Genomic DNA, 12,163 nt, shown 5'->3' with positions numbered 1-12,163 from the left:
AATATTGGGTGCTGTGTGTACATTAATGAGGAAAAAAAAATAGCTTTAATGATTTTAGCAAATGGCTGCAACATAACAAAGAGTGAAAAATTTAAGGGGGTCTGAATACTTTCCATACCCACTGTATGTCTGTTTTAAAAACCTCTCAGTGAAGCTCAAGAGTTCTTAAGCTCAAAGCACATGGTGCTTATGAACCTACAAAATATATACCTAGATTGCAATGTACTGTAAGTCATTTTGGATCAAAGTCTCTTCCAAATGCTTATATGTAAATACAAACTACGTAACTTAAAAGTTGCATGTCGGTTTTGTTGTAGGGTTTGTCCAAAGCAAATTACTGTTAACAAAGTCTTGCATCTATACTGTATATAGTCCTTTCAATAGAATAACACCCGTTTTATCCAAATTTCTAATTTTAGTGCCTGTGAACTGTTTTCAGATCATTGAAAATAAAAGTTACATTAAAGTATAATTAAAAGCTTGTTACTGAAGCAAGGCTAGCTTATACATATTTTGATGATGAGCCAAAATGAATGTCATTACTGGCTTAAACCTACTCCCTTTCAATATCTGGGAAATATATGTATCTATTTTTAGCAGCTAACAACTAGCTCTTACTTGCTCTCAATATTTTCCTGACTGATCTTTTGACATTATCTTGTGTGTGGAAGAGCATTACTTCTTTTACTTATACGTATAGCTCCATACATTTTTTTTGCTCAGTAGGAAAAGGGTTGGGAACCACTGACCAAGGGAAATATGTTCCCAAAATAGTCACAGTACAGTGTCTATACATTCTCCTGACAATGAAGGTGTTGTTGATATATGGTCCAAGCCAGGATGTGACTAAAATGCCTTGCTGACCTCTCCTATATATTCTACAACCCTAAAAGGAGTGTCAGCAAGCAGCTAGCAGGAAGGTTAGCAATAATGATATATTGCGATCAGCAGATTGTTAGCATTGCAGACAACACAGCAGAGAACTGGTGATCTCATATTAGTTACCCTGCTGAACACGAGAGAAAGTAGCAGAGGATCTTTGTAAGCAGTAAATGTCTTTGGATTATCAGATTTCAAATGCTATTCTGGATGCAGAGATCCTGTCTCTCTCTTCTCTCTCCAGCAGCCATGGTGACTGAAAAAATAAAAGTCATTAATGCTTGGTTTGGTACTGCACATGAGTTGGGAAGTGATAGTGGTGGTCCAGTTTTCTTGTAAAGAATTTAAGTAAAGAACATTAGAGAGAGAGAGAGAGAGAGAGAGAGAGAGAGAGAGAGAGAGAGAGAGAGAGAGAGAGAGAGAGAGAGAGAGAGAGAGTGAGAGAAAATGATTTCTAGCAGAGAAGAATTGGGATTAGTGATTCTGAAATTTACCTGGCCAGAAGATGCAAAGGTTAGAAGTGAAAGGTACAGTAAACATGCATTCTTCTACAGCTGCCACAGTGAAGTCAGAAACCTGTAGTCTAGGTGATGCTGTCAATTCAATTTAATTCAATTCAAGTTCATTTGTATAGTGCTTTTCACGATACAAATCGTTGCAAAGCAACTTTACAGAAAATTAAGTTTCTACAATATATTTAGTAGTAGCTTATCAGTGGTGACTGTCAGTTAATGAACATACAGTATGGCAGAAATGTACGGAAAAAATAAATAAAAGACATAATCAAACAGACTATGAACACTATTAACAGCAATTATTATATGACACAATCAAACTTATAGCAAAATTTGGTAGTTCTGTATGTTGTTTCAGGGTTGGCATCATCTGATGTCCTCTGAGGGGTTGTCATCATCTTCTTCTCAGGTGTTCTGGATCCAGAATGAAGCTTGTGTAAATCCTAGTTACACAAAAACTGAGAAACAAATAGAGACATAATTAATGTAGCTGCTGTTCCAACCAAGCAAAATTGATTTTTAACCCAAGCTAAAGAATAATAATACACATTTGATCAGATATAACTTCAGTACAAGATTAAGAGATGCATTATTTGAATGCTTGGCCAGAGATGTGTCTTTAATCTAGATTTAAACAGAGAGAGTGTGTCTGAATCCCGAACGTTATCAGGAAGGCTTTTCCAGAGTTTGGGAGCCAAATGCGAAAAAAGCTCTACCTCCTTTAGTGGACTTTGCTATCCTAGGTACTACCAAAAGTCCAGAGTTTTGTGACCTTGGGGAGCTTGATGGATTGTAGCGTGGTAGAAGACTAGTTAGGTACGCAGAAGCTAAACCATTTACGGCCTTGTAGGTAAGTAGTAATATTTTGTAACTGATACGGAACTTAATAGGTAGCCAGTCCAAAAACTGTATAATTGGGGTAATATGATCATATTTTCTTGACCTGGCAAGGATTCTAGCTGCTGCATTTTGGACTACATGTAGCTTGTTTATTGAAGAAGCGGGACAACCACCTAGCAGTGCATTACAATAATCCAGTCTAGAGGTCACAAATGCACGATCTAGCTTTTCTGCATCAGAAACAGGTAACATGTTTTGTAGCTTGGCAATGTTTCTAAGATGAAGGAATGCTGAAGAATGCTGTTTTGTAACATGGGAAATATGATTTTCAAAAGACAAGTTTTTATCTAATATAACAGACTGTACAGTAGAGGAAGTAACAGTACATCCGTCTAGTTGCAAATTGTAATCTAAAAGATTCTGTGTACTGTTTTTTGGTCCAATAAGTTGTATATTTTTATTTTAAGGATTTTGTGTGATGTTTTTTGTTGTAATAATTTTTTTTAATTTTTTAACAAGCTCTGTTAGCTTAGATAATTGAGAAGTTTCATCTGGTCTTGTTGAGCTATATAGTTGAGTATCATCACCATAACAGTGAAAACTAATCCCGTATTTTCTAATAATATTAACAAGGGGCAACTTGAATATTGAAAATAGCAGAGGACCTAGGACAGATCCTTGTGGCACTCCATATTTCACTGGTGATAAATGAGATGACTCCCCGTTTAAATAAACAAATTGGTAGCGATCAGACAGGTAGGATCTAAACCATCTTAAAGCCTGCCCTTGAATACCTGTATAGTTTTGTAATCGATCTATAAGTATGTCATGATCTATGGTGTTGAAATTCTTCATAGAGATCTTTTTTTTGTTTGCTTGTTTGTTTGCAGGAAGGAGCACAATTGAGCAGACACAACTTTTTCTAAAATTTTAGATGGAAGATTTGAAATGGGTCTGTAATTTGCTAGTTCACTAGGATCTACTTGTGGTTTCTTAATAAGAGGCTTAATTAGCGCCAGCTTGAATGGTTTTGGGATGTGACCCAATAATGAATAGTTAATAATACTGAGAAGCGGTTCTTTTGCTACAGGTAACAACTCTTTCAGTAATTTAGTGGGTACAGGAGCTAATAAGCATATTGCTGGTTTAGATGCAGTGATAAGAATATTTAGCTCTTCCTGTCCTATAGTTGTAAAGCACTGCAGTTTATCTTTGGGTGCGATGGACAAAACTAAAGTATTAGACGCTGTGGAATCTAAATTTGTTATTGTATGTCTGATGTTATCTATTTGATCAGTGAAGAAATTCATAAAGTCATTATTATTAAACTGTGAGGGAATATTTAGATTGGATGGCATCTGGTTATTTGTTAACCTAGCCACTTTGCTAAATAAAAACTGTGCATTGTTTTGGTTATTTTCTATGAGTTTGTGGATATGCTCGGTCCTGGCAGTTTTTAGAGCCTGTCTATAGCTGGACATACTGTTTTTCCACGCAGTTCTAAAAACGTCCAAGTTAGTTTTTCTCCATTTGCGCTCAAGATTACGACTTACTTTCTTGAGAGAATGGGTACCACTGTTGTACCATGGCACAGTACATTTTTCTCTAACCTTTTTCAATTTGATGGGGTCAACAGCTTCTAATGTATTAGAGAAGATAGTGCCAATATTGCTAGTCATTTCATCTAGTTCATGTGTATTTATGGGCACAGAAACAGTTGAGATAAATCAGGCAGGTTATTTATGAATCTATTGGTTGGAACAGTAGTTCTTCCTATAGGCGATAATGTGGAGACATATATAGTTAATATCAGTAATACGCAGCAATGGTCAGTAACATCATCACTTTGAGATACGATATCTATATCAGTAAGATCAATTCCATGCAATATAATTAAATCTAGCATAAGATTAAAACGATGAGTGGGCCCAGTGACATTTTGCTTGACTCCAAAAGAGTTTATTAGGTCAGTAAACGCAAGTCCTAATGCATCATTTGTATTATCAAAGTGAATGTTAAAATCTCCAACAATTAGCGCTTTATCAACAGTAACTGATAGTTCTCAGAGGAAACTACAAATTATTTTAGGAAATCTGTATATGGTTCTGGTGGTCTATACACAGTAGCCAGAGGAAGAGATACGATAGTCAGAGTGGATGACCAAAAAGTGTGGACATTTCCAGCGTGAAAAGTTATGGGTGCTGCCACCACAGCACAGTTCAGTGAAGATTCTGTGACGCTTGAATTTTACCTAAATTTAGAATTTCGAAATTTGCTACTACCTTATATAGTGTGAAAAAAATGCAGCAACAGCAACAACAACAAAAAATCAAGCTAAGAAAGAAGAATCTATTTTGTTGTTGTTGTTTCTTTCTTCCAAATCTATGCACACTCCACACTCAGATCAGTAGGTGGCGGTAATGCGCCTTTTTCGCTGGTTTGCCAAACCGCCATAAAACAAAAGAAGAAGAAGAAGATTTTTATTGAATATTAACAAGAACAGAGTATAGTTTACAAACAAGAGTACATATAACCATACATGTCCGGGGTTATAGAAAAAATAAATAAAAATTTTACATGAAATTGTATCTATTAAACAACTGTATAGTTTTTATTGCTTTCAAGTTTTTTCTTTTGGATATTGTTTCTAAATATATTTTAATATCTATTTTAAATTCTTCAAAATTTGGCATTTTTTCATTCCATTTGACTTTATGAATATAGTAACGGGCAATTATTATAATTAAATCAAATATGAACAGAATACTTCTGTCACCATCAAATGAAAAACATTTTAGCATAATATCAGTTTCTTCAAGGTTAACAGGTATCATAGTCTTTCTTTGTAAGTATATACTGAGTTCTTTCCAAAACATTTGGGTCTTGGGACACTCCCAAAATAAATGATTAATAGTCTCAGGGGAAATTTGACAAAAAACACAAATATCTTCCATATTCACTTTAAAACTCTGTACCACAAGTGACTTAACTGGGTAAACCCGATGAAAATTTTTATATGAAACTTCTTTCACTTTATTTGTGATGCAATATTTATGAGGTGTCATCCAAATTTTACTCCAATCAAGACATTTTTTAAATAGAGAATTCAAGTCAAGTCAAGTCAAGTTTGCTTTATTGTCAATTCTTCCACATGTACAGTACATACATACAGAGAATCGAAATTGCGTTACTCTCAGACCCCCGGTGCATACAGATAACACTAACAGTAGAGCCTAAAAATCTAGATCAAATCAAATATAAAATATAAGATAAAACTATACAATAAGGGAATGTAAAAAAGACATAATAGAAAAAATAAAATAAAAATAAGGTTAAATAAAAAAACAGTGCAAGGCACATGGCGAGTAGTAACAGCAAGTATACTTTTAGATTGAAGAAGGGAGCGTAAGAAAATATTATTACATCCAAAACTTGTGAATTCCTTGCCCTGCAACATAATACAAGAAGTAAATTCTTCAACTGTTTGTAGAGAATAATTATTACTACCTTGTAATAGCCTCAAAATTTCCTTGGGAATTGCCTGTAAAACCAAACAGTATTGGATAGGATCGACTAAAAAGTTATGAATATAAACAAATTCAGTATAATTGTATAAAACACCATCTTTTTTGATCAGCTGTTTAACCCAAATAATTCCCTTTTCAAACCAATCTTCCAAAAAATGTATTTGTTTCTAATCCTTATGTATTTGTTGTTCCAAATGGTACATTTATGGGGGTTCTAATCCTTTTGTGTTTGTTGTTCCATGAAAGTAATGCTTGTTTGAGGAAATTTGCAAGTTTAATGGGTATTTTATTAATATCATAATCACATTTCAATATGAACTCAATACCACCTACTTTTTGAAATATAAAGTTAGGTACTGTATACCATATACTTTGCTTATTTTTGGAGCCATTTTATTTTAAATATTGTGTTAGATGTCTTAAAATCTAAACCATTCAATTCTCCATCAATTTTTGATCTACAAATATTTTCTTTTCTAATATAGTGTGATTTGTTCTTCCAAATAAATTTAAAAAGTTTGGTATCTATCATTTTAATTAATGAGGTGTTTATATCTAGCACTTGAGCGGTATAAACCAACCTAGATAAACCCTGGGCTTTAACCAGTAATACACGGCCAGTTAAAGAGATATCTCTCATCAGCCAAGAATTCAGTTTCTTTTCAAATGATTGAATAATAGGTGTAAAGTTTAACTCATTCCTGACTTCCTTATTTTTAGATATCTTAATACCCAGATATTTGACAACTTCTTTAACTGGAATATTGCATATTGCTGGAAATTTACAGGAACCTAGAGCCATAAGCTCACATTTATTAATATTCAGGGAAAGACCAGATACATATGAAAATAATTGCAGGCATTTAATTGCTTTTTCAACTTCAGTGTAGTCTCTTAAGAAAAGGGTAGTGTCATCTGCTAATTGTGTGCATTTGATTTCTTTCTCTTCTATTTTGATACCACGAAAAATATCTTTCTTAATATGAATGGCCATAATTTGTGCAACCAACAAAAAAAGTAATGGACTAATAGGACAGCCCTGTCGAATCCCCCTTTTGATTTCAAATCTATGAGAAGTTCCATATGCCAATTTTACAGAGCTATTAATCTTGTTACATAGGGTTCTGATTACTTTTTGAAATTTGTCCCCAAAACCAAAAAATCAAGGGTTTTAAAAATAAAGTCATGTTCGATTGTATCAAAGGCCTTATAAAAATCGACATATAATAATTTTGCTATCATTATTAATTAAGGTGATTGGCCGCCAATTATCTAGTGATAAAAGGTCTTTATCAGGCTTTGGAATTAGTGATATTAGACCTTGTGTCATAGAGGGAGGCAAAAAACCCTGATCAATAGACTCTTTAAAGACCATTAACAAAAATTTAACTAGATCATCCTGAAATACTTAAAAAAATTCAGCAGTTAAGCCATCATTACCTGGGGACTTGTTTAACTTAAGTTTTTTATAGCTGTTCTAATCTCTAAACTGGATATTTCCTTATCACAAAGGGCTTTAAAAATCTTCATCTATATTATCTATATGATATTTTAGGGGCTTTAAAAAGTTATCTATTTTGTCTATAGAACATGCATTACTAGAATATAATTTACCATAAAAATTTGAGATATATTTTGAAATAAAAATAGGATCCTGTGTTTCATGGCCATTAATATTAAGCTTTCTAATAGATGTATACTCTCCATTCCTTTTCTCTAAATTAGAAAAATATTGTGAATTAGTTTCCCCTTCCTCTAACCAGCGTCTTCGTGATCTAATGAAAGCTCCTTTTGCTTTTATTAGATATAATTTATCTAACTCAGCCTGCAAATCCATTAGCAAATTAGAATTCCTGTCAGTAATGTTACAAATAGATTTAATAATTTCCTCTTCTTTTGATTTATTTAATTTTGCAACTTCTTTACCTTTTTTAATTGCACTAAGTCTAATCTGAAACTTCATAAGCTCCCAATTTTACAATGTAAATTTGTTTGCTTAGCTTGATTCCAAAAGGTTTGTATTATTTTTTTAATCCCATGTTTAAAACTATCTAGTTCCAGTAGTCTATTATTAAGTTTCCAATAAGTCTTAGAGCCTTTAAAAGAAGTTTCATTATTCCATTTAATGAGAAGATAAATCATTTTGTGATCAGACAATATTGATGGTTCAATGGACACTTTGTTAGTATTGTGTTCTAATGAATTAGAAATTAACCAAAGGTCTATTCTTGACTGTTTAGATTTATCTCTATTACTCCATGTGTAGTCTTTCATAAATGGATTTTTATTTCTCCATATGTCAATTATCCCTAAGTTTTCACAAAATTTAGATAGCTCTGAATCAGATGAAGATGGTTTAATTGGAATAGGAATTCTATCTATTTTAGCATCTGGGACAATATTAAAATCCCCACCTAGAATAATTTCAATATCATGAAATATTTCTCTTACCTTATTAATCTCATTTTCAATATCAGAGAACAAATCAACATTATATTTTTTTATATTTGAGGTATATACCGTACCTAACAAAAACATTTTCCCATCCAAGGATACTGTTAGAATTATCCACCTACCCCCATTGTGGACTTTGGTATTAACAATTTTACCTTTGAATGAACCCTTTAAAATCGCAACTCCTGCTGAATGATTACTTCCAAAAGAATGCCAAACGTCACTGCCCCATTGTGCCTTCCAAGAATTCACATCTGAAGAACAAGCATGGGTCTCTTGTAACAAATAAAAATCTACATTAAATCTCCTGCAATACAAAAAAACAGCCTTTCGTTTAGTTAAATCTCGAATACCCCTGACATTAAAAGAACAAAAAGATAATGACATAAACTTTTAACAATTACAGAAAAAAGAGAGAAAGAGAAAACTCTCAAAAGCTAAGGTATATGTAACTCAAAGGGTGCATAGTTCCTATTTATTAACAATTTAACCTGGGAGATTATTATTTTGTATTTTTTTTTTTTTCATCCTCCTCGTCCATTGTCTTTTAAGTTGTGCTTATTTTATGGTCAAAAATCATCCAAACCAAATGGAAAATTGTGAAAATTATGTGGGGAATATTTCGACGCCATCAACAAAGGCTCTAATTCCCACTAAAAAAGCTTTACGACCTTTCTCTCTGGCATCTTTCACCATGGGCCACAGGAGTTTTCGTCTTTCCACATCTAGCGCGGTCAGGTCCTCTGTAAACCATAAGTGCTGCGCTTGAAGGAATTCACAGTTCTTCGCCCCTTTTCCAGAGTAGATCCCGAGTAGACCTGTTCATGAACTGAATTATCGTTGTTCTTGGGCTTCTGCCGTGTGCTTTCCGACCCAGTCTATGAACAATGTCCACATCGACCTTGCATCTTTCCTTTAGTTCTGGAGCAACTGAACTGCAGATTCCAATCACCAGATGCTAAGAAGAAGAAGAAGAAGAGCTGAAACAGTCATTACACATCTCAGAACAGGACATACAGGGCTCAATAAGACTCTGCATTTAATAGGTAAACACACAAATGGTTTATGTACACATTGTAACCAACCTGAATCAGTAAAACATATAATAATAGAATGTTATGCATATGAAAAAAAGATAATAATATTAAAAGAAGTAGTTGAAAAATGTAAACTTAAATTTACTTTGGAAAATATACTTGGAACAGCATTAAGGAAAACATATGTACAGTTAATTTCATATCTGAAAGAGACAGGTCTCCTAGAACGAATATGAAGATCATAGAATAGCAGGGGTTTATAAATAATAATTTTTTGTTTGTTTGTTTTTTTCCTCTTTTCTGTATCCTGTTGTTTTTCTCAGCCAGACTTTTGTTCCACACTCCAGCAGGTGGCGGTAAAGCACCTATTAGTAGGTTTGCCATCCGCCAAAAACGCTTAAGAAGAAGAAGCGCTAAGAACGAACATGGCGACTGTCGAGGAATCGGAAGATTATTTTGTTAGAGAAATAGAGAAAAATGACGGGTCTGTTTTAAGAATGTATCAGTGCAGCAAAGGGGACGTGGGCTGTGTAGTATGGGACGCTGCTATTGTCTTGTCAAAATACCTCGAAACGGAACAATTTTGCAGTGTTCAGTCTGGTGTTAGTACGTGGTCCTCTAAGAACATTATTGAACTGGGCGCAGGAACAGGACTCGTGGGTCTCGTGGCTGCAACTCTGGGGTGAGTTATGAATGCTGTGCCATATGAACTCCTCTATTAAATTAAAATTAATATGTGTGCCATTTGAGAAAATTAATGAAAAAGTATGTTCTGAAAGTTGTAGGACATGAATTCATTCATGCTTCTGAACATTATCAATATTATTCACAAGTGTGGTCCATTTAAAAGTATATTAATAATGTGAATAATGTGCATAGGGCAAATGTCACAGTGACAGATCTGGAAGACCTGCAGCCGCTCCTTCAACTAAACATCAAGAAAAATCAGCATCTCATCCATACAGGCTCAATCACAGCCAAGGTACTGAAATGGTTTGTACTACATTTTATCCTAAAGGATCTTTGAGAAGGGGGGTGTTTCCATTCTTTACAATAAAATTAATAGCATTCAAGGTGCACAACAAGTTTCTATCAAAATAAGTTATTTATATTAGGCACACTAAACACAGACACAAACATATCATTTTATACGAAAATAACTTCATGTAATAATAATAATAATTTTTCATCCAAATACAGTGGGTTGTCACCACTTTATAGCTTCCACCCAAAAATGAAAATTCTGTCATCATTTGCTCATCTTTATATTTTCCTAACCTGTATGACTTGCTTTCTACAGTGGAATACACACAATAATATATTTGTGTTTGAAACTGTCTCTGTATAATGAAAGTTTCCATTATGAAATAATGACAATGAAACATTTTCTTTTTAAAAGGGAGGAAATGTCGAAGAATTTCTACCTCATCCTCATTATATTCTGATGGCTGATTGTATCTACTATGAGCAGGTACTGTAACAATGAATATTACACAATTTATTTAATTTTCTTAATTCTAAAATCTGTGTTGCCATACAGCAATAATTAGATCTGAATAATTAACAATACTAGGTTTAATAGAGCCTTTATATTCTTCAGTCTGTGGAGCCACTGGTGGAGACTCTGAAACTCTTGGCTGGACCAGAGACATGTATCATCTGTTGCTATGAGCAACGCACTGTTGGCGTAAACCCTGAAATAGAAAAGAGATTCTTTGAGGTAAGAGAATTAAACTGTAAGAAACGTTACAATAGTTACATTGTCATATTTAGTGGCACATATTAATGAGAGTGTATAAGACCAGTTGGTCTTTTAGCTCCAACTCCAAGTAATGGTATGCAGATTCTATATATTTAATTGTATGAGTTAAAAGCCAGTTTTATACATCGCCGTGCTAAATCTGATGTTATCTTATTCCTCACTTTAAATACTCTGTTTCACAGCTACTTCTGAAAGAATTCCAGTCAGAGGAGATCCCACCTGAGAAACAAGACCCCGAGTTCAACAGTCCTGACATTCGCATTCTCCACCTGCGACGAAGAGTCGACTGAATAGCTTTATTTGCTCTTCTGTTTGAAATGGCGAGGATGGGTTGTGTGTTTGTGTTTCAGTGGACTGTGGTGTTGTTGGTCAGATCTTTGACACTGAACAATATGAATACAAACTGTTTTTAAGTGCTTATTATGTGGTATGGGAGCTTAATGTGAGCTTATGTGTCTTTCCAGACAAACAGAGTTTAGGTGAATGGTTCTGTGTGTGTTAACTGGCAAAAATAAATCTCACATGTTTTTTGCATACCGATTTAAAGAATGTTAAACTGAGTGTGATCTGTAAATAAACACTTTCTAAAATGAACAAAAAGCAGTTTTGCTGATGCTAAATAATTTAAAAGCCTTTAGAAAATGCTATAAAAGTATCACTAAACATGCGATTGTGTTGTTGCAGCCTCTTTTACAGGATGGTCAGTTTTGGCCATTGTCATTCTGAATGTAATTGAACTAATTACTTTAGAGATAGCAAAGTTGTGGTTGCAGTGTACAGTGGAGATGTTTACAATTAATGGAATCTTTCAGAATTTCTTCAGAATTTAGTAACTAAATTTAGACATACTTTGAATTTAATTGCAATTGTTGAGATTTGAAGCATCTATTAGATTCTTATTAATGTTTGTATTTAAATATTTGGATCATTATTAATTACAGAGGCAGATGTGACAACCTCTCCTTTGAATTGACTATACTGTAATTCAGTGATTCAAATTTGGGGCACTTGGAAGTAGTTTTATGTGTTAAAATTTATAAAAAACTAATTATGACTTTAAAATTTAAAATAATAGAGATTTATTTATTTTATTTTTTTTTGTGGAAAGTGTACAGTTAAAGTATATACATATATATTGGGGTTGTCTTT

At 33.6% G+C, this 12,163-nt stretch overlaps 1 protein-coding gene across 1 annotated transcript; it reads left to right on the top strand.

The window, feature by feature from the left end:
* Positions 1–9,636: 9,636 nt before the first annotated feature.
* Positions 9,637–11,681, top strand: vcpkmt (valosin containing protein lysine (K) methyltransferase). Its single transcript, XM_042742726.1, has 5 exons — positions 9,637–9,934; positions 10,132–10,246; positions 10,652–10,723; positions 10,853–10,972; positions 11,197–11,681. The coding sequence occupies exons 1-5, from the start codon at positions 9,678–9,680 to the stop codon at positions 11,302–11,304; spliced, it is 672 nt and encodes a 223-aa protein (XP_042598660.1). The 5' UTR covers positions 9,637–9,677; the 3' UTR covers positions 11,305–11,681.
* Positions 11,682–12,163: the final 482 nt, after the last annotated feature.

This window comes from Cyprinus carpio, chromosome B17 (genome assembly GCF_018340385.1).
Source record: "Cyprinus carpio isolate SPL01 chromosome B17, ASM1834038v1, whole genome shotgun sequence".
NCBI lineage: Eukaryota > Metazoa > Chordata > Actinopteri > Cypriniformes > Cyprinidae > Cyprinus > Cyprinus carpio.
Note: the sequence above shows the minus strand (reverse complement) of the source record. Positions and strands in the feature narration are given on the sequence as shown.